The following is a 23,842-nucleotide window of genomic DNA, read 5'->3' on the forward strand; positions in this document are numbered from 1 at the left end:
CCAGGCTGGGGTGCAGTGCCACGATCTCGGCTCACCTCCACCTCCCAGGTTCAGGTGATTCTCCTGCCTCAGACTTTCAAGTAGCTGGGACTATAGGCATGTGAAACCACACCAGCTAATTTTTGTATTTTTAGGAGAGACAGAGTTTCACCGTGTTGACCAGGATGGTCTCAGTCTCCTGACTTCATGATCTGCCCACATTGGCCTCCCAAAGTGCTGTGACTACAGGCGTGGGCCACCATGCCCAGCCAAGAACATATTTCTTTCTTTTTTCTTTTTTTTCTGGTGCCTTGACTCAGATAAGAACTTATTTCTTACAGGACACACTAAGCTTTGAGTTCCTACAACTTAGAGCAAAGGTAGCCAGGTCAATAACTCACTTTAGAAAGTGGCCTTAGTTACATTTCCTTGAGCTCACTCTCCAGGAACATCAGAAGGAATATCAGTTTTCATCATCATTAATGAAGAGTAGATTGAATAGGATAGAACTACAGCTCTAAGACAGAGGTTCTCAAACATAATTCTAACAAAACAGACATGATGAATCTTGTTCACATTTGGACACACTATAGTCTTCAAAATAACAAAAGCAGTGCTGAAAGAAATTAAGGGAAACCTAAAGAAATGGATGGGCATACCATGTTCATGAATAGCAAAACAGGTATCACAGTCAACAAATTATGAGCACTTTTCATTCTATCACTTGTAATCCTAACCCCCTCTCTCTCTTTGAAATATTTTTAAATGCAAGTAACCATGGTTATTTTAGAATAACCTTGAATTTTGTTTTATCTTTTTAAGGAAAATCATTTAAAGTCTTCAATTTCACTATTAGATGTAACATTATTCATGATATCTCACAAGCTAACTGGGATATACAGGTAGGTCTATGTATATATAAGACATTGCTATACAGAATTACCTCTCCAAAATAAAAGCATAATGAGGCTTTTTAAACTATAATAAAACATCAAAGAAAATCATAGTCTTTTGCCAGTTCAAAGGCTTTCACAATTCCTCCTAGCTCTGAGATCTGGGGTTTCCTTCTATCAAGTAATAAAGTTGGCTGGGAATCACCTGACAGAAAGGGTTAAAAATACTAAGCTGCTACTCTAGGCCTGCTGGCTGAGGAGGAGGCAGGTTGCCCAGGGTATCAGCATAGCCAACCTCACACAGAGAAAATGTAGGGGCTGCTGTACACTCAGGAATAAATTCCTCAACCAGTGCATATTCTCCTGAGGCATTCTTGTAAGCTTTTTCCAAGTCGAGTAATAAACAGAAATAATAGATTTTTTAGGGGGGCTTTCCTGACTTCAGGAAGATCTGGCAATATCACGAAATGGTTCAGCACAGTCCTCTGAAATTTTTCATTAGAATTCTTTTCTTCTGAATCATGTTAATAAAGTAAGATTTGGTCTGGGATTCATACGTAAGTACTTACTCCCATGTTGCTCAAGCCCAAAAGGACAAGAAAAAGACACTGAGGCCTGTCAATACAAGGCGGGGCTGGACCTAGGAACTAGAAGATTTCTGGATGATGTTTTCAAACAGCTACACACAGTTCCCTTACGTAACACTCAATTGGCTTTTAGATAAGTCTGAAATATCCTTCTATACTTTCATCTTCAGCTGTCTCCATTGCCCTCTGAGTCAACAGAAACTGGCACTTGGCTCCAAAAGCCTCAAATCTCTCTCATCTATAAAGGGCAGGGGCTTTTATTATTTTTCTACGATTTGTCAAGCTGAGCTAATTCTAGTGTTATCATTCTATATGTCAAATGTAGCAAAATAATGCAAACCTGTTTACCTGTTTCTTCCCTTCCTACGTACAGTATACCCTGACCTTAAATTGGCATGCACTCGATTGCAAATTGCGATGTTTTAAAACATCATTTTCCAACTGCAATAGCAGTTAGAAAAATCACTTTTTGCTGACCTGGGCCACCTAAACAGACGACATGAGGAACCTGACTTATTTTATTTTAAGAAGAAAAAACTATTTAAAGGCCTGATCCTGGATCCTTTGAACATTTAACACTTAAAACCTGAACTGTTTCATAACAAACTAGAGCTCCTTTTCCTCTATTTAAGAAGAGGCCCTTGGGAAGTATTTATTTAGTTAGTGAATGTTAAGAAATTGTGTTTCTCTCACAAAACAAAAATAAACAAAACCTCTTGATGCTCTTTGGGTTCTCTAGGTCTGCAAGGGTCCGTAAGTGCTCCCTCTCTGAGAGCCTAGAGCAGTACACTGGCAATTTAGAAAACAATATGGCCACAAGCACTTCTCTAAAAAGAAAAGCAACTCCCATCTTGGCCCAACTCCAAAAGGCAATTGAGCTGGGTAAGGTCCAGGCTAATCTCTGAACGGCCTCTCTGCCAACTTTCTCCTTCAGGCATTAGGTTTTTCAGCATGGGCTTTGCAAATAATCTAACAATTAATTAGTCCTTTTGAATTCACCCCATACCATTAATGGAACACTGCCAGACAGCCTTTGATAGGGTATTTCTAGAGCTAATTAAGCTTGGCAAAACAGAGGACACAAACTTGCTGGCACTCACAAGGGCCAGGCTGATACCTGGCAGGTGACAGACAGTGAGGTTGTCCTTACAGATAATACTGGGGTGATGAAAGTGGCAAGCTGCTCGGATCAGGCTCTCCGGGTCCCCTATAATATGCGAGACCCTACTCTCAAATTATTTAACTCTCAGGCTTTTCACATTCAAGCTCTTCTTTTTCCCTGAAGACATTTTTTCCTTCTAATGAGTAGAAACTTGATTTGATACTTAAAAGTTTGGTATTGCTTCTAGCCCACACCCAATCCTGCCACCCCTAAAAGGGATTGGTTTAGAAAAAATAAAAAGATGTATACTAGTTTTTAAAAAATATATCTTAAAATAAATCTAATCTCAAAATGTCCTTCTTCCAATCAAAGAGTCCTTGCATAATCCAAGATTTCTCACTCCCATAACCTCGGTCATGTGGGAAATCTATTTTTTTCACTATCTAATGCCACACAGGATTCCAGACTGCTCCACATGCATAAACAGCAAGATAAACACATTTTTGGGAGGCCTAGAAAAAAGCTAGCAGGGGGGCAGAAAGAAAAAATATTGTTACATGCCTCGGGACTTTTCTGGTTCACTTTCAAAAGCAGAATGACCACTACCTGAGGCTTGTGGTGAGCTCCAGAGCTGTACTTAGGTTGCATGCTGCTGCCTCTCCAACAACAGGGATGAGGTCCGAGAAAGCAAATCAGAACATTTTATAAACTACTCGGCGGCAATGTAAATAAATAAAAGTTATTTTAAAACACAACTTTTCAGGCACAGAGCTTAAATCTTCTCAGTCTTATCCCCATTTAGAATAAATATGGTGTCAGGGTACTTAATAAACATTGATCACAACTTACAGAAATTTTTTTCCCTTCTAAAAAATGTTAATTTTTTTAAAAGCTCTAACGTGGAGTCTGATTATAAGAGTAACGTAGGATATCAGTGGGGAAACACAAGTTAGAAAATTAGAGCCCTTCTCACAGAAATGAGGTACACCCAGCTTTTAACTTTTAGTCCCTAACTCCAGAGCCACCCTCGCTAACCCACCTAGAGTCCCCCTTTTATCTAGGCAGCCCATATCACTTCTCATTACTTAAGAGTCTCTCGGAGATGGCTGCCTGGACCAATGACCCCACCCTCACTGAGTCAATACGAATCTCCTACCTTGGTCTGCTAAGTCACAGGCTAGAAATGAGACAAGGTGCTGGGCACAGTGGCTCACGCCTGTAATCCCAGCACTTTGGGAGGCAGAGGCAGGTGGATCATGAGGTCAGGAGATCGAGACCGTCCTGGCTAACATGGTGAAACCCAGTCTCTACTAAAAATACAAAAATTAGCCAGGCATGGTGGCGTGTGCCTGTAGTCCCAGCTACTCGAGAGGCTGAAGCAGGAGAAGCATTTGAACCCAGGAGATGGAGGTTGCAGTGAGCGGAGGTCATGCCACTGCACTCCAGCCTGGACGACAGAGTGAGACTTTGTCTCAAAAAAAAAAAAAAAAAAAAAAATAGAAATGGGACAGGGCAAAAGAGGCACATAAAAGGAAGAAATGGAAGGGAAATTCCTTCTTTAACAACTGTTGGGATTATATCAAGGTGTAGCCCCAGCTAATAAAGATGCACCTGGTTTCTGTAAGTGCACCACACTTACAGCCAGAAAGCTAAATGCATATGTGGAACTCTCTGCCTCAAACCAATTTCCTTTCCAGCACATGGATCCCTCTGACCCAAGCAAGTTTATCCAAGGTGTTCAGGTAGCTGTTGCAAAGGCATGCTAAAATCAAGCTCCCTTTTATGGCACTAAGAAATTGTCTAGGTGTCTGTAGATTCTGTGTTACAATTTGTGCACTGAGAAAACAGATGACCTATGCTGCCAAATGTGATCCTCAGACTAGCGACATCTGCATCTTATGCACCTGTTAAAAATGTACAGTCTTTGACCCATCAAGACCTCCTAAAATAGAAACTGCATTTTAACAAGATCCCAGGGTGATTCTCATGCATATTAAGTTTAAGAAAGCCCTAGCCTAATATTTGTTTATAACTTCTAACTCGAAAAGCAAAACTTCCTATTCCACAAACAAGATGGTATATTCCACCTCTGGCACAACCACTATGAATAAATATCCATATTATAAAATATATTTAAAAGTGATTATTTTCTTTATAGAAAAAAATCTGTTGTATCAAGCTCCTTGCTCACATTTAATATGCAGTTTAATTTATAAAAGTAGGTTGACACACAACTCAGAAACATTTACTATGTAAAGCTGGATGCAACTGTACTTCTTTGAAACTAGTTTACAACACTGTAAGAAGCACCTCTGCAAAAGGTGGTAAGACCCTCAAAACTCATGATCCTGAAAAACAGACCCCTTGAGAAATGAAAAGAACAAGACATGGAAATCAGGAGGGTAGGTAAGCAAGGAAAAGAGGGTTCAGGCTATTAAGACAATGATTTTTCAAGGACATTCATCCACAACACAGAGAGATTATCTTTAGATGGTTTGGAGGAATTGTTTTCTGTTTTAAGATTCTGCTTTTCCTGTTCTATAGATGTAATTATCTTTATTATTAGGTTATGGAACAGTATTTCACTGATATGAGAAATAAACATCTTTATCCACTTTCCTCCTCAAAAGGAATAGGTTGGGAAAAAAATTACAAAAGCATCATTTTGAATTTCCTAAGCATATGACTGCCAAGGGTCCTTCTTTCTAATAAGGAGTCCTGGTCACCATTATCTCTTGCCAGTATCTTCAGATCCACCTCTGCCCAACCCAACAGCCAGAGTGGTCCTGTTAAGACATCCTTCAGATCATATCATACCTCTGCTCAACCTCTCCAAAGGCTCTGTGTCATTCAGAGTGAGAACCTTATGATGGCCTACAGAGCGCTGTGCTATACACACCCCCACCCTCTCCCACCCCTCAGTTAACTCTCTGACTTTCCACTTCAGCAGCCACCTGGCCCACCTGCTACTGCCTAAGCACTTCAAGCAAACTTCCACCACAGGGCCTTTGCACTTGCTTTCCCTGCTGCCTGGAATGCTTTTTCTCCCAGATATCCACTTAACTCACCTCCTTCAAACCTCTGCTCAAATGTCAATTTCCTAGTGAGGCCTTCCTAATCACCTCACTTCGAACTGCAATCCCTGATAACACTCCCTGACCCCTTTGCTTTTTATTCCTCGAACCTGCTGAAATATGCATTTTGTTTGTTTCTGGTCTCTCCCCACTAAAGACATGCTTCATGAGGACAAGGATTTTTATGTTTTGTTTACTGTTATCTCTCCAACACCTGAAATAATGTCTGAAATACAATAGGTACTCAGTAAATCAATCAATTAACACTTTAGGAAATTTAACTGTATTAGAAAACAATTTTATAAACTTATTATTTGCACGAACTCCAAAGGCTCCCCGCTTTCCATGCCTCAGAAGCAAGCAAAGTACCTTAACCTTAGGAGACACTCAAAGTTGAGCAGACTCCAAGTCTTCATCTAAAACATAGTAGTTATTTAAAAGTTTAAAGGCAAAATACATGGTTCTGTCCTCTAATTCAAAAGAAAAAGATGCGAGCAGGCAGGAGCTATACGGCATTTTGCTTCACCATGTAGTATTATAACTTTAATTTTCAGCAAGGAAACAACATAATTGTCACGCACCGATACATCCCACTGGAAAAGCTCGTCACAGGAAAATGCTGCAGCAGCCCAGTGGGGTCAATGATGAAAACAACAGAGCAGGGAGGTCGGGTGCAGCAGCACACGCCTGTAATCCCAGCACTTTGGGAGACCAAGGCAGGCAGATCACTAGAGGCCAGGAGTTTGAGACCAGCCTAGGCAACACAGTGAGATGTCATTTCCACAAAAGATTACAAAATTAGCCAGGTGTGGTGGCACATGCCTATAGTCCCAGCTACAAGGGAGGCTGAGGCAGAAGCATCTCTAGAGCCCAGGAGGTTGAGGTTGCAGTGAGTCAAGATTGTACTACTGCACTTCAGCCCGGGTGACAGAGCAAGACACTGTATCAAAGAAAAAACAAAAAGCAGAGCAGGGGCTGACTCCAGAGGCTGAAGCTCTGCCCTCCCTTGAAGCCTGGGCTACTTGGGTATCCTTGTGGGTGGGGTAGGAGAGCAGGAAGGAAGGGAAGTGTTACTCCCGATGGTCCTGGTCAATCATCTGGACTAGGACTCGGTTACTGAGGCATGTGAGGACAAATGGAAGCAAAACAAAGAACACAGAGCAATTTTATCAAGACTTTTTCCTTTTGCCATATATGGTTTGCCTCATTGCCAACAAAGAGAATAACTTTAAACTAATTTTTTTAAATCAACATTTTCCTTCGAAGGTAGTAAAATTTTCCACATTCCACTGTAGATTTTTTTTTTTAAAGTTTTTAAGAGCTGGCAAGGGAGAGCAGGGGAAAAGCTGGGCTTCAGTCCTCAGAGCACCTGCTGCCTACTCCTTGGAAGGAACATTCAAAGAGCAAGGGCATTTTTCAGCCCTCTGGAATTCTACCTGTTTGACAGCGCCCTCTCAGAAAACAAAAATGTGACTAGCTTGGAGTTCAGGATAAATGTTTTTGTGCCACTCTGGCAGAGATCATTTTAAAGAAAATGAAAGTCAGTGGCTCCCAGGGATGTGGCGCAGGATGGGCCACTCATGCGCCTCAGTGCCGAGCAGGGTCAGTCCTAAAGGAAGGCCTCTGGCTGGCACGCTTCCCAGAACACTTCCCAGAACACTCCCTGCTCCTACATCACTTCCAAAATCAGCGTGCCCAGAGTTGGGAGCTCTATGGGGTGATTAAAGATACCCCCAGAGTTGTATTAATTATCAAAGCAAACAAGCTGAGAAAGTCTAATTTCCTATATATGCAACCGGGTGCAAGGATAAGCTTTTAGCAATTAAACAGCTGTGCAGGCACATTTATAGATAGCTGTGCCTTGATCACTGTAAAACAGACCATCACTGCTGTTCTAAAATAATCCAAATTAATCAGAAATCCAGAAAGCTGGGTGGCAATTATACAGCCTAGGATAAGGATGCTAAGCACAGAGAAACTGGGATTCTCTTGACTTGGCTGCCATCAAATCTAGGACTGATCTTACTCATTCTTGGTAAACATCCTCCCTACACTACACATACATTCAACTGCCCAACTAGTGATTAGTAAAGTCTCTTTGAAAATGATAAAAAAAAAAAAAAAAAAGGGTGGGGGGAGCCAGGTGCGATGCCTCACATCTGTAATCCCAGCACTTTGGGAGGCCAAGGCGGGTGGACTGCTTAAGCACAGTAGTTTGAGACCAGCCTGGAAAACATGATGAAACTTTGTCTCTACAAAAAATACAAAAATTAGGCCAGGCACGGTAGCTCACGCCTGTAATCACAGCTCTTTGGGAGACCGAGGCGGGTGGATCACAAGGTCAGGAGTTCAAAACTAGCCTGGCCAAGATGGTGAAACCCCATCTCTACTAAAAAAAAAAAAAAAAAAAAAGTATATATATATATAAAAAATTAGCAGGGCTTGGCAGTGAGTGCCTGTAATCCCAGCTACTTGGGAGGCTAAGGCAAAGAATTGATTGAACCTGGGAGGCGGAGGTTGCAGTTATTCAAGACAGCACTGCACTCCAGCCTGGGTGACAGAGCAAGACTCCGTGTCAAAAAAAGAAAAAGGAAAAAAAATACAAAAATTAGCCAGGTGTGGTGTCGGGTGCCTATAGTTCCAGCTACTCCAGCAGCTAAAGTGAGAGGATTGTTTGATCCCTGGAGGTCAAGGCTGCAGTGAGCTGAGATACTGAGCCACTGTACTCCCGCCTGGGCAACAGAGTGAGACCCTGTCTCAAAAAAAACTAAAATAAAATAAAAGGCCTTGCCTTAGGCTATCCACCCTACCTCCACACATACAAGGTTCATACGTGGCAAGGCAATCTTTGAGAAATGAACTCACCTCACTTTTCTCTCAACTACTGCCTCAGAGTGTGTGTGTGTGTGTGTGTGTGTGTGTGTGTGTGTGTGCACGTGCACACATGCTGTTTCTGTAGAAAAATCTAAAGGAGAAGGTGGTGGGGAGGTGCACACTTGGTTGTGCACAATATAGTCAAAGGGAATACACTCTAAAATGCAGGCCATCCTATCGACTCTGGGTCTTTTAAGAAAAGTTCTTTGCTCTTTAAAATAAAGTTTGGCACTCTGGTGATAGCTGGTATCAAATTTGACAATATCTTTTCCTTGTGTATCACAAGCAGAATTAAACACAAAACTGGTTAAAATAACCAGCTAAAGGCCAGGCATGGTGGCTCACACCTGTAATCCTAGTACTTTGGGAGACCAACGTGGGTGGACCACTTGAGCTCAAGAGTTCCAGACCAGCCTGGGCAACATGGTAAAACTCCATCTCTACAGAAAAAACACAAAAATTAGCTGAGCATGGTGGTGTGCACCTGTAGTCCCAGCTACTTGAGGGGCTGTGGAGGGAGAATGGCTTGAGCCTGGAAGGTCGAGGCTACAGTGAGCCATGATCGTGCTACTGCACTCCAGCCCAGGCAACAGTGAGACGCTGTCTCAAAAAATAAAATAAAATGAAAATAAGATAAAATAATCAGCTAAAACAATAATACAGACTAAATAGCTAGCTGTGTTCTAAGACCTGAGGGTTGGCAAAAAAGAAAAAAAGAAAGAAAAGGGGACTTTTTCAGTTTGCTTTGAAACTTTGAGCCTATCCATCAGTGTAAGCCTATCACCTTACACTCCCTGGTGGCAGCCCCTGCCAGCACCCTCCAGCCCTCCTGCCCTTATGAGTTTACAGCCTTTGATCCCTTGATTGACAAATGTGAGATAACTCCCGCAGAACCACCTCTGAGATCCACAGGCCATTAACTCAAGTCCAAGATTTCCCTTTTGAGTACAGGATAAATGAATAAATTAAATAAGGAAAATGTGGCGTATATACACAATGGAATACTATTCAGCCTTAAAAAAGAAGGAAATCTTGTCATTAGCAACAAAACGATAAACATGGAGGGCATTATGCTAAGAAAAATAAGCCAGGCACACAATGACAAATATCATATATGATTTCACTTATCTGCAGAATCTTAAAAAGTCAAACTCACGGCTGGGCGCAGTGACTCACGCATGTAATCCCAGCACTTTGGGAGGCCAAGGTGGGTGGATCACGAGGTCAGGAGTTCAAGACCAACCTGGCCATATGGTGAAACCCTGTCTCTACTAAAAATACAAAAATTAGCCAGGCATAGTGGTGCATGCTTGTAGTCCCAGCTACTCGGGAGGCAGAAGCAGGAGAATCACTTGAGCCAGGGAGGCCAAGGTTGCAGTGAGCCGAGATCGTGCCACTGCACTCCAGGCTAGGCAACACATCGAGATTCCATCTCAAAAAAAGTCACACTCATAGAAACAGTAAAATGATGGTTACCAGAGTCTGGGGAATACGGGTGGAAGGACTGGGGATGTGTTGGTCAAATATACAAAATCTCAATTAGACAGGAGGAATAAGTTCAACAGATCAACTGTACATCATGGTGACTGTAGTTAATGACAAGATATTAGAGTAGCCACTGCCACCACTGAGCCCAAGATGGCCATGACCCCTGCATGGGTGACCCCGCTCACCTACCCCCTCTAGGACTCATGCCTTCCTCAAAAATGCCTGGGTCATGGAGCTGGTGCCAGTCATGTCCTCACCATGGGGGCCAATACTCAGCCCCTACCAAGTACAACATCCTGACCAACCAGGCGACGCCCTGCAACTATCTAGTGCCCCTCCAAGGTGATAGAAAAATGCCAGACATGCACAGCCACCTCCAGGACCCCCAGTGCCCAACTTAGAGCTGCCAAGGAAACTGTGGCCACCCCACTTGACAGTGAGGAGGCCCCCTCCTTACAGCTTCCTATAAAAAGGCGAAAAAATACATATATTTTACACATGAAAATTGCTAAGAGAGTATATTTTGTGTTCTCACCACAAAAATATAAGTGAGGTTATGCATATGTTGAAAAGCTTGATTTAGTCACCACAATGGATACATGTATCAAAACATCATGTTATACAACATAAATGTATACAATGTTTACTTGTCAAGAGGTCCTAAGGGGTGCACTATAGCAAAAAGACCATAGATTTGCTGGTGCAGTTTGTCTGCAAAAGTGTGCTTAAGTTCTGGTTCAACCAAGACTTGAATCATCTTTCTAAATCACTTACTTTTTCTAAGCCCTATTAGTCTCATTCTAGCAATGAAGAAAATAATGCCTGCCTACCCCCAGAGGCTGCTATGAGGAGCAAATGAAATTGATCAAAAAACATTTTGAAGATTACAAATATGATATTATTAGTTTAGACTCTCCCCAAGGCTGCCAGCTTGTCCCATTCCAGACCAAGTATTAACCAGCTGGTATCTCAGCTTACTCTCCCGTGGACACAAAGAGTTCAGAGCTTTCTTAGCAGGAAAGTAGCTCAGACTAAAAGCATCTCGATTTTCCTGTAGACTCTACCTGGAATTCCAGGTACATCCAGTAGAGATGAAAAGAAATGTGTTTCTCAATAGAAATCTGTGTGCAGGTGGCAGGCAAGTTTCTAAAAGGATACATCTGGGCACTGAATTGAGACAGTGGAATGAAAAAGTTAGCCGTTCCACCAATAGCCTGCTGGCATCAATGCCAGCAGCACTGCTCCAGAGCTCACCTCAGCAGCACCCCTCTGACCTGGCACAAGGGGCCAGTAATAAGTCCAGCTCTTCCAACCAAACTGATTTCCCTGAATTCTCCGTGCGTGCCTCTTTTTCTCATTACTAAAGCTCCTGGAAACATAGCCCTGCCTAATGCTGGCAAGCCTCAGAGGCAGCAGCTGATGTCTTTTAAAGATGTGTACAACAGTTTGGGAGGATTTTTTGTTGTTTTGGGTTTTGGTGGTTTGGGGTTTTTTTTTTTTTTTTTTTTTTTGCCTTTTCAAGTTTATATTTTTATTTTTATTTTTTGTATTAAAAAGAAAAGCACAATTACCACAAATTACAAAGGAGGAAAAGCAGGACTAGAATAATAAATGAATCACTTCAGCCTGGAAAGCAGATACTTTCCATAATATTAATGTTATTATACAAGCATAAAAGAGTTTTTAAAGCAAAACTTAGCCTTAAGCCCATAGTAGCAAGTAGTTATTTTTTAAACTTCCCACTTTTCTTACATTGAGTAGATTACAGGATCTAAGATAAGAGTCCAATAAATACCCGAAGGTAATTTCTTTCTTTTCTTTTTTGTTTTTAACCCCAACAAATCTCTTGCATTCATATTCTCTCTTTTTTTTAACCCCAGTAAATCGCCTAAGTTAATTTCTAATCAGGAGGCATTATGGTACTTAGAGAGCTCATGTTCCCCAAGAGCACAGTCCACCCTCTCCACAGCGCTATATGATAGCAAAGGAACAAGAGAGGGCAGGAAAAGCATGAGTTTTGTCAAAGCAACACTAACACTGGGATACAGCTTGCTCCCCCCACCTACCTGGCCCCCAACTCCTTCATTCACTCTCTACCACAGGCAGAGAAGGAAAGAAAGGTTTTCACTGAAGGCCCAGCCAAATCCATGGGGCTGTAACAAGCAGGTTCCTATTATTCTAACTTGGGCTCAATTTATGTGCTCCCTGGTGCTCTGCCCCTCCTCTGGCCACGTAACTAAAAGGAGGCCTTTGACAACTTTCACCCCTCTGCTACAGACCTCCACCCCTTCCCACTGATTTACAGCTTCAAGGCCACTTTGGTGAAGTCAGAAAACAAATAAAGAAGGCCCACTTCTTGAGGGTCCTTCTGCTCTGATGATCTACGTCTGTCTCTTCTGAGGCCAAAGGGGCTTAATCTGGTTCCAGGATGTCACACTGGTCCCTACTTGCCTGGTATTTAATCAATCAAGAAGAGGCTTATTCATCCCACACAGAGGGTTTCCTCCCTAGAGGAGGATCTAGTGAAGTGGCTGATGGGCTGGATTCTAGAGCCAAACTGCCAGGTTCAAGTCTCAACTCTGCCACTTATTAGTTCCAGGACTTTGTACAAATTACAAATTGAGTCTCAATTTCCTTGTTGATAAATGGAGATGATTATAATGATAATACTCATCTTGTAGAGTTGTCTTATAAAGACAAAATAAATTAGCTGGCAGAGATCAAGCCCTTGATAAATGTCAGCCTGTGTGCCGAGCACCAGTGGGTCTGAAGCTAATGAGGCTATATTCTCAGCCTCACTGTTTGAGGCCACTGTTTGAATTCTAAGATTAAACAGTGCATGCTTTTGGCTCCAAGGGATGGAAGAAGAGAGCATCCAAACCTCAGAATAAAACCCACAAGCCTCATTATGATATTTAAGATCTTTCATAATCTACTCCATCCTTCTTTCCAAATAGACCTCCTGCTACATTTCCATAGCAGCTCTCCAGGTCATCCATTTATTAAAAAAAAAAAAAGTCAAGCACCTAAATGCCACATTCTGTGCTAGGCCTGGTTCTCCCATCTGGTCTTCTTAGATTCTGCCCAGTCTTTAAGACAGAGCTCAAGATCTAGAGCTTCCACAAAGCCTTCTCTGGCTGCTTTGACCCACAGGGCTTCTGTTCATGACCCCTCTGAGGTCTTTGGATTTTACTTGGCTTTCACCATTCATTATTTGGTTATATGGTTACATAAGTCTAACTAAAGTACAAGCAATTCAAAAGAAGGAATGAATATGGCTGGGCATGGTGGCTCATGTTTGTATTCCCAGCACTTTGAGAGGTCAAGGTGGGAGGATCACTTGAGGTCAGGAGTTCAAGGCCAACCTGGACAACATAGCAAGACCCCATCTCTACCAAAAAAAAAAAAGCGGGGATGGGAATGAATCTTACATTTCTTTGTTTGTATATCCCTAAGTGACTAGTACTGTGCTTTGTACTTAGCAGGGCTCAGGGAGTAAGCGATTTACTTAATGTTTCGGGAGGATATAAATGGCTCAAAACAAACCTATTACCATTCTTTCCAAATAAATGCCCTTCAAATCAATCCTCTGTCACAGTATAGAGGCCTAAGGGCTCAATCTCCAGACCTAGACTAAGTAGGTTTATAGTTCCACTTGCTATTTATTAGCTGTGTGACCTTAAGAAAGTTATCTGATCTCTCTGTGCTTCCATTTCCTCACTTATAAATGTGGATAATCAAAGAATCTACACTTCTTAGGGTATCTATGAGGATGAAATAAGATAATACATGTAAACCACTTTGAATGGGGCCTGGCACACAGTAATTATTCTAAATATTCATCATTATTATAATTACCCAGATGAGCTAAATTCAGCTCATCCAGAATGCCCCAAAGAGCATTTTATAAAGTATGCTGGGCCTATAGAGAAAAATATCTGATATTAGCACATTAAAAAAATTTCTCCCTTCTTCTTCATTCATTTTACCTATTATGTTGTACAAAAGGGAAAACAACCAATAAACTTGGACACCAAAAAAGGCATCCCTACCTTTGTGCTATTTATCAGTTGCCTCATGCTATTATAAAATCTGTAATTCAGCTGGAGGTGGTGGCTCACACCTGTAATCCTAGTACTTTGTGAGGCTGAGGGCAGCAGATTACTTGCGGTCAAGTGTTCAAGACCAAGGCCAGGCATGGTGGCTCACATTTGTAATCCCAGCACTTTAGGAGGCTGAGGAGGGTGGATCACCAGGTTAGGAATTTGAGATCAGCCTGACCAACATGGTGAAACCCCATCTCCACTAAAAGAAAAAAAAAAAAAAATTAGCTGGGCGTGGTGGCACACGCCTATAATCCTAACTACTCAGGAGGCTGAGGCAGGAGAATCACTTGAGCCCAGGAGGTGGAGGTTGCAGTGAGCCAAGATTGCACCACCGCACTCCAGCCTGGGTGACAGAGTGAGCCTCTATCTCAAACAAAAAAAAAAGAAAAACAAAGAAACTGACCATGCTCTGGTTTCTCTTCATAGTGAATAAATCTTTCTCCTTTTACTAAAGATTTCCGTGGAGAGGAACAATTATGAGTTTAAAACTGAATTTTTTATGCCCTGCTTAGGCAGGGCTCATTAAAAAAAAAGAAAAAAAAAAGAGTTCAAGACTAGCCTGGCCAACACGACAAAACCCCATCTCTACTAAAAATACAAAAATAAGCTGGGTGTGGTGGTGTGCACCTGTAATCCCAGCTACTCAGGACACTGAGGCAGGAGAATCACTTGAACCAGGAAGTAGAAGTTGAAATGAGCTGAGATGGCACCACAGCACTCCAGCCTGGATGACAGAACAAGACTGTTTCAAAAAAGAAAAAAATCTGTAAATCCCTTCCACCTCAGCAAAATTTTGAGTGTGTATTCAACTCAAATGTATATGTATATACATGCGTGTATATTTTCCCAAAGGCTTGAAATAGGAAGGGAAGATCTGAAGCAAAACTGATTCACTATCAAATTAATCGAGGCTAGACAGTGCCATCAAACTCACTACTTTCCCGTGAAGTGCCTTCTTCAGTTGTGCTTTTCAGTCTGACCCAGGCATCAATGAAGGCAGAGAGCCCAGCCTCACACCCACCAAAGACTAGACATCTTGTCATCAAAACAGCCTATTTTCTATTTTCCATCAAGTCGCTTCTCTCCCTCTTTCTTTCTCTCACTTGTTTTTTTTTTTTTTTGGCGGTGTGGAGGAGGTTCTACTACTTTTAGATGAGATTTTAAGTCATTTCCATTTTAATACACAGACTAAATAACACTTCAATAATGAGACAAAATGAAACTGCTGATAGACAAAAATAGAGAATGCGCAGTTCAAATTCATAAACTGGCATTCAAAAACAACAACAAAAAGGCCTAGCAACTTTCTTTCAAGATTTTTGCGGCTGCGGCTGGGCACAGTGGCTCACGCTTGTAATCCCAATACTCTGCGAGGCTGAGGCAGGCGCATCATGAGGTCAGGAAATGGAGACCATCCTGGCTAACATGGTGAAACCCTGTCTCTACTAAAAATACAAAAATTAGCTGGGTGTGGTAGCACGCACATGTAGTCCCAGCTACTTGGGAGGCTGAGGCAGGAAAATCACTTGAACCTGGGAGGTGGAGGTTGCAGTGAGCCGAAATCAGAACACTGCACTCCACCTGGGCAATAGAGCGAGACTCCGTCTCAAAAAAAAAAAAAAAAAACTTGCAATGAGAGGAACATTCTACTTTCCAATCACATAAATCAGTGTCCACCAGCTGGCTCTCACTTAGTCTGTGTCTGCACACGACCCCAGATGTGAGTCTATTGGAGTCTTCAGGGAGATCTGGTTTCTTCAGTATAACACAGAGGTCAAGAGCATAAATGAAAAATCTGGCTCTTCCACTTTCCAGCTACATGACACTGTGCAACCTACCTAATCACTCCATATCTAATTTTGTCATCTATAAAATGACAAAAATAATTCTACCTAAGAATTGTGATTAAGTGAGCTCATCAAATCAGAATATCCTTATTCATTTTTATATTCTATAATTGTTTAGCTCAGTGCCTAGTTACAGTGCCCACCTAATAGATGATTATTACTATCACTCTCATCTGAATTTGGCAATTCAATAGCCAAAACCAACCAGCTAATCACTTTTCACGTCAATGCTTTTCTTGTTGAGACCTACCAGTTTCCAGAATTCCAACAAATTAGTTTTACGTAGCTCATTACAGAATAGACACAACACAAATTATAATAAAATAGAGCAAATTAAGCTGCCAAATGTATTAAGTAACCTCTGACAGTGAGCACACTAAGATGGTGGTGTGGGAGATCTGATACTCCTAATTAAGCAACAATGTTCCAAGTCATTTGCATCTTTTCATCTCCAATCTCATATTCAAATGGCCTCCAGGAAGCACAGTGTATTTCTCTATTTTCTAAAAAGTTACAGCTGGCATGGTGGCTCACACCTGTAATCCCAGCACTTTGGGAGGCCAAGGTAGGCAGATTACCTGACGTCAGGAGTTCGAGACCAGCCTGCCCAAAATGCTGAAACCCTTCTACTAAAAACACAAACATTAGCTGGGTGTGGTGGCGGGTGCCTGCAGTACCAGCTACTTGGGAGGCACAGGCATGAGAATTGCTCAAATATGGGAGGAGGAGGTTGCAGTGAGCCAAGATCAGGCCACTGCACTCCAGCCTGGGCAACAGAACAAGACTCCATGTCAAAAAAAAAGTTCCATATTGAAATATGTGAAATAGGCAAAACTAAATACCTCCCAAGCAATCTATGTCAAGAGTGCCACCTCTATCTAGAAGATCTATTTATTTTCTAATACAGAAAAGAACAAAAATGCTTTCTTGCAACCTTATTTAGGGACAAAAATGTAAATACGGGTCAGGCGCAGTGGCACATACCTGCAATATCAGCACATTGGGAGGACAAAGAGAGAGGATCACTTGAGTTTAGGGGTTTGAAACCAGCCTGAGCAACATAAGGAGATGTTATCTCTACAAAAAATAAAACATTAGCTGGGCATGGTGGCACATGCCTGTGGTCCCAACTAGTTAGGAGGCTGAGGTGGAAGGATCCCTTAAGCCCAGGAGATTGAGTCTACAGTAAGCCATGATTATGCCTCTGCACTCCAGCCTAGGTATCAAGTGAGACTTTATTTCAAAGTGTACATATATATAATCCATTTATGTAACAAAATTAAGTGGGATTATTCATTAACATATTTGTTCTCTACCTTCCTCCATCCAGGTTAGTTAGGTATCTATGTCACTAACAGGACAATGCCAGCATTAACCTAGTAAAATATAGCATAGACCAATGTGCTATGTATCTATATAGTAGTCAAATATTTCACTTCCCTAAAGAACATAAATATTCAAGTTCTGCATGAACATCACATGGCCTAAATTCTTCTAAACTAAAGAGACTGAGACAAAATATACCCAAAAATATATAACAAACATGCAATTTATATAATGCAACTTACCTGCAGTAGCTAAACAGGAGCTCATCAGGGCAAAGATGGCAATCACATAATGGGGCGTCATTTTTATTTCCCCAACAGTACGTATCATCCAGTCGCTTCAGCCTGCTCAGAGCAGGCTCAATCTTTGCAAATCAGAAGTAGTCTTAAAGTCCCTCCTTGCAATTTTCAAATTGCCTGTAAAACAAATTTCAATAAGCTAACTTAATGTAGAAACTTCATAAACAAACAGACACTAAAGTTAAATGGAGAATTTCTGAAAAGCATAATATAAGAAATTTATCTGAAAGATGCCAAATAGGGCCGGGCATGGTGGCTCACGCCTATAATCCCAGCACTTTGGGAGGCTGAAGTGGGCGAATCATGAGGTCAAGAGATCGAGACCATCATGGCCAACATGGCAAAACCCCGTCTCTACTTAAAGTACAAAAATTAGCTGGGCGTGGTGGCACGCGCCTGTGGTCCCAGCTACTTGGGAGGCTGAGGTGGAAGAATCGCTTGAACCCAGGAGACGGAGGTTACAGTGAGCCGAAATTGCACCACTGCACTCCACCCTGGCGACAGAGCAAGACTCCGCCTCAAAAAAAAAAAAAAAAAAAAAAAATGCCAAATAGCACTCAAATACACTAGACTGAGGGCAGTGACAACCTAACAAAGATTTTTATAGCAAATACTTTTGCAAATGACAGACTTGTTTTTGACATTTTGAATCTTTGGTTCTATAGAGAATTTTCAGGACTACAGAAGAAAATCAAGGTGCACCTGAAATATAACATCACCAGTTAAGTTGTAGTACCAAAGTAATCAATGATACTTGACATATGCAACCCTAGTGCCAGCAAGGAAACAAAACCAGCTCTGATTAGCGACTCCATCTAATGTTATAATGACAGTTACCACAAGGATCAAATTAAGTTGCACTGAGAATCAATCTGAAAAAATAAAGAAACATAAAAAGGCAAGGTTTTCATTTCAACTGTTTGCCAACATTTTAACAGAAGAAAAATCTTCCCGTGTCTCAGCCTATCTGAGACTATCTGGTTACTGGACTAGAGGATCTAGAAGGTTCTTTCTAACATTTTCCTATCTAGAATTTTGAATGAGTTTTGTGGTGGTTTGCTTGACTTGAATATTCCCCCCATTGCCCTAATGGTTACTGATTTAGACGCTCCAGGGTATATTTTTCCAGCCCTCTATCCCTGAGCCTGGCACAACTTATAGAAGTTGTTCAATTAACAAACATTTACTGAGCATTTACTATGTTCCAAGCATGGTTGCTTCTCATCAAGAATAAAAGTTGTAAGTAAAAGTGCAAAGACCCTCCCTGATCTAAGCCCTGGAAAAGGCAGAATGGTGGAGTTTCCAGAAGCCATCTCAAACACCTGGGGTTTGTGGCCTTCTTACCCTCACTCAGAAAATATTACCCAACAGAAGCTGCCCACTACCTTCAGAGACAAAGCCAATGTGGGCACTAGTAGATGCAGTACCAAAAAAGATTTTAATGAGCTTTTAATTAAATGGTTTTAGTTTACTGCATAAAGTGTCCATGAGAAAGTATTTAAAATGGCTCTTTGCAATTTCGGCATTGCTTATGAGAACAGGGTTTGAAATAGAGTGAGGGTGGGAAATCAGGTGACTCCAGGACAGAAATGGGAGGGCGCAGAAGCCGTTTCACTGAATTCTCTTCTGGGTTTTGTATTAATACCACCTGCAAGTATTACCTATCTAGAAATAATAACAGTAGGGCTGGGCATGGTGGCTCACGCCTGTAATCCCAGCACTTTGGGAGGCCGAGGCAGGTGGATCACGAGGTCAAGAGATTGAGACCATCCTGGTCAATATGGTGAAACCCCGTCTCTACTAAAAATACAAAAAATTAGCTGGGCACGGTGGCGCATGCCTGTAGTCCCAGGTACTCAGGAGGCTGAGGCAGGAGAATTGCCTGAACCCAGGAGGCAGAGGTTGCAGTGAGCTGAGATCACGCCATTACACTCCAGCCTGGGTAACAAGAGCGAAACTCCGTCTCAAAAAATAATAAAAAGAAATAATAACAGTAAAGTTCCAATTTCAAAAAGAATTTCTTAGATACGGCTTAAAACTAAATTATTATACAGGCAGGAGGCACTATGGTTCTTTTTTTTTTTTTTTTTTTTTAACAAAGTGTTGTCTCACGATCTCGGCTCACTGCAACCTCCACCTCCTGGGTCCAAGCCTCCTGCCTCAGTCTCCCAAGTAGCTGGGACTACAGTCACGCACTACCATGCCCAGCTAATTTTTGTATTTTTAGTAGAGACAGGTTTCACTATGTTGGCCAGGCTGGTTGGTCTTGTGACCTTGTGATCTGCCCATCCTTGGCCTCCCAAAGTGCTGGGATTACAGGCATGAGTCACTGCACCCAGCTGGTTCAATATTGATATACAATAGTGATTAAAATCCTAGTGTGAATAGAATGTAGATTATGATAAAGATTAAAAATCTGCCCGAGTGTGAATCCATTCTGCCCCGTACAAAATGGTAATGTTAGGCAGCTCACTCTTCATGAAGGAACATATCCTGAGGTAGGAAATGTATGGTAGGCTGTTGTGATCTATACAGCCTAATACACAGGCTGTATGTGAGTTAGTTAATATACACACACACAATGCCTAGAACAGTCCCTAGCACAAACCAACCAATAAACATTAGCCAGGATCACTGCAAAGCATCACTACTTGTCCATTCTCTTTGAGTATTTATACCGATAAAGTGGAGAAATTCAGGTATAGCTATTTAAGTAATTCTTAGCCACTGTAAATCCAGTTCAATCTTTTGTTTACTGAAAAATAAACATTACAACAGATAAAAGGAGATAAGCTAAAGAGGGGAATCACTAAAAGAACAAAATTGCCAGTCAAGTTGAGGCACAAGTCATCAATGGTCTTGTCTCAACAGCTGACTAAATTATAGAGATAATTTGGGAGCCATTAAACTGACTTAATTACCCCTCAAAGTCCAACATTTCTGTCACCGTAATTCCACATCGACTCTGATCATGTGGAAATCTTCTATGTTAACTGAAAAATTCAACAACCACAAAGAGTATTTGTCTCTATTTTTTTCCCTTCAAAATATTAGAATCCCTAAATTAGCGAATTGGCTCTCTAGAACTATAGTGCCTCCTGCCTATATGATAATTTTGATAAAGAGAAACCTCTCTGAAAGAATATGCTACTTCAGCAAATGTTAAAGACAACTTTTATAAAGCAAAACCCTGTAAGGAGATCTCAGATGATGAATTCCCAGAGGATTTTATGGAGCACATAAACTGTAAGCGGCACGAGGCTTGTGGGAATATTTAATGAGCTTGCGTCACCCCGCCCACAGCTGCAGAGGGTCTGAGGGTCTGTGCTGCGTTAACCCAGGGGCTTACACTAGGTCTGAAGGAAGCTATGGAAAAGAAAGGCAAATGGTTCCATTAAAAATATAGGCTGCAAATTGCTGACAAGAATATTGGGCAATTATTAAAATGCAGCAATTACAGATATAATAGAGCCAAGCTAAACAGTTTGATGCCCAAAGGCAAAACCACAGCAAGTTTACACCGGATCTTAAAACATCTCTGAGGAAGTCCTGGACAAGTTGAAACTACACACTGCTGTTTGTAACAAAAAGGGAGCTTTTCTTCTTTTAGCTTAAAAGTCTCTCCGTAATGTAACTTGTTCAAAAAGAAAATAAACTGCAGAAGGTTTTTGTCTAATCTCCCCAACGTGGTGAAAGGCTCCAAAGGCAGAGAAGAAGCAAAAGGGAAGCGTGTCATTCTCATTCGGCTGAACTCCAGATTTGGCCACAACGTGTACACCTCGGTGCCTCAACACCCAACTTAGGAATCAGCTCCCTAATTAGAATGCTGGATGGACTGAAGGCTTCCAAAAAGTTGTAGCTTTGATAAAACTACGGAAATACAAACCCCTCTTTCCTCTGTGAGGTTCTACCACATTAAGTGCAAAGACTGGGGCTCCCGATCCTGATTTTTTGACCTCAAAGAATCTCTGGACTTTACGAACTAAATGCTTTCTTTAGAAATACAGGTTCTGAGGTGAGGCGCGGTGGCTCACGCCTGTAATCCCGGCACTTTGGGAGGCTGAGGTGGGTGAATCACGAGGTCAGGAGTTTGAGACCAAACTGGCCAACATGGTGAAACCCCGTCTCTACGAAAAATACAAAAAATTAGCTGGGGATGGTGGCACATGCCTGTAATCCCAGCTACTCGAGAGGCTGAGACAAGAGAATTGCTTGAACCCAGGAGACAGGGGTTGCAGTGAGCCGAGATTGCTCCACTGCACTCCTACCCAGGCAACAGTGCGAGACTGCATCTCAAAAAAAAAAAAGAAAAAAGAAATATGGGTTCTGGCTGGGCACAGTGGCTCATGCCTGTAATCCAGCACTTTGGGAGGCCAAGCTAAGCATATCACCTGAGGTCAGGAGTTCGAGACCAGCCTGGCCAACATGGTGAAACCCCAGCTCTACTAAAAATATAAAATTTAGCTGGGCGTGGTGGTATGCACCTGTAATCCCGGCTACCCAGGAAGCTGAGGCAGGAGAATCACTTGAACCCAGGAGACAGATGTTGCAGTAAGCCCACTTGAACTCAGGAGACAGAGGCTGCAGTGAGCCAAGATCATGCCATTACACTTCAGCTTGGGCAACAGAACAAGACTCTGTCAAAAAAAAAAAAAAAAAAGAAAAGAAAAGAAAGAAAGAAGGAAGAAAGGAAGGAAGGAAAGAAGAAAGAAAGAAAGAAAGAAAGAGAAAGAAAGAAAGGTTCTGTCTATGGAGTAGCCATTCCTTTATTCCTTTAGTTTCTTAATAAACTTGTTTTCACTTTAAAAAAAAAAAAAAAAAGTACAAATATAAATAGGGTACTCTGAGACCGTGAAAGAGCAATTTGGGGTAACAGTCATTTTGCCCACATCTCAAAGCAACATGTTCCATTTAAAGGGTAGGTGAACTTTGATAAATAAATGAACATTTAGTATTTATCAATGAACAGAAGAAAACTGAGTGATAACTTAATGGGTTTTAAAAAAATAAAAAACAGATAAATGTGCTGCTAATTCTGCTATTTCACAGATCCCCTGTGTTTATTTCTGAGGCCCTTATACTAAGCATACTGGCCCACCTGCCCTCATAACCCAACAGAGTGCATGGGTAAAGACCAAGATTGGCTGAAAAAAATCCCGTCCAAATGAATCCTTAAAACCATGGTGGTCTAAACCAATATTCAAAAGGAACTGCTTGGGTACGATATTTCCTAAGGCAAGGAGAGAAATCTTGCTCTATCTAAGAGAAAAACTGTGGCAAAATGGATGTCTGACAATAGGCTTAGAGCCAACAAGAAAAAATTAGCAGCTTCCCCTTAGATGGCTAACATGGCCTGGCTACATCCATTAGTTGATTCCAAATCAGAACTAAACTAATCCCCATCTTCAGACAGATTTGGCACAAAGAGAGAAAAAGTCCTATATGTGGATAAGAATCTGGAATCACATTCAAGCACAACTGATATTCAATAAATACTACTACAATATGCCAGGCACTGTTCAAGATGCCAGGGTTATAGCAATGAAAAAAGAAGCCAAAAATCTTGCCCTTAGGGAGCTTATATCCTAGGAAAAATATCATCTACTTTCATGCAAAACATTTAATTTCCTGAGTTTCTTCTTTCAACAAATCTTTATTGCTTACTCTGCTAGGCAATGGCCAAGAGGCATGCTTTTTGCCCTTGAGGGCTTAAAAGTTGGTGAGATAAACAGACAATAATCACAAATATGTAATTACACACTATAATCGGAGCTCTAAAGGAAAAGTATCTGCAACCTGAGGATAAGCAAAGATTTTAAAAGTCAGGTGAGGAATGACACTGCAGGCAGAGGAAGAATCACAGGAGGGAGGAGGGCTACAGAGCTGAAAGGCAAAGAGAAGATGAACAAGTTCAATGAGGGGTTTAAACAGAATGGAGTGATCACATGGGCTTATTAAATATTTCCCTCACACTATACAGAGAACAGACTGAAGGGAGGCCGGAGTGCCTGAACAATCAGTTGATATTCTCACAGCATGTCAGACAAGAAAGGATGGAGGTTTAGATCAGAATGGAGCCCCCAGTTTCCTCCTTTGTAAAGACAGTAACAGATGAAATTCCATCACAGGGTTGTTGCAAGAATCAAATGAGATTGTGCATGTACAGTATTAAAACTATCATTATTTATCGCTCCAATTTTAGTATATGTGCTGCCAAAGTGAGCAAAACTATCATTATTTATCATTGGCAAGCTGTTTCTACCAAAG

At 41.5% G+C, this 23,842-nt stretch overlaps 1 protein-coding gene and 1 non-coding gene across 9 annotated transcripts in view; one reads left to right on the top strand and one right to left on the bottom strand.

Annotated features, from left to right (window-relative positions):
• The window catches only part of TGFBR3 (transforming growth factor beta receptor 3), a 218,841-nt gene that overhangs the window by 172,599 nt on the left and 22,400 nt on the right, over window positions 1–23,842 (bottom strand). For all 8 annotated transcript variants that reach the window (XM_078332415.1, XM_078332413.1, XM_035252123.3 and 5 more), the window contains exon 2: window positions 17,519–17,692. In XM_078332415.1, coding sequence (XP_078188541.1) covers window positions 17,519–17,606 — 88 coding nt within the window. In that variant the 5' untranslated portion in view covers window positions 17,607–17,692. The remainder of the gene's footprint in view (window positions 1–17,518; window positions 17,693–23,842) is intronic.
• LOC118143309 (U5 spliceosomal RNA) lies at window positions 14,508–14,623 on the top strand. The gene has a single exon (XR_004727537.1). It is a non-coding gene; the product is annotated as a U5 spliceosomal RNA (small nuclear RNA).

The sequence above is a fragment of the Callithrix jacchus genome, chromosome 7 (genome assembly GCF_049354715.1).
Source record: "Callithrix jacchus isolate 240 chromosome 7, calJac240_pri, whole genome shotgun sequence".
NCBI classification, from domain to species: domain Eukaryota; kingdom Metazoa; phylum Chordata; class Mammalia; order Primates; family Cebidae; genus Callithrix; species Callithrix jacchus.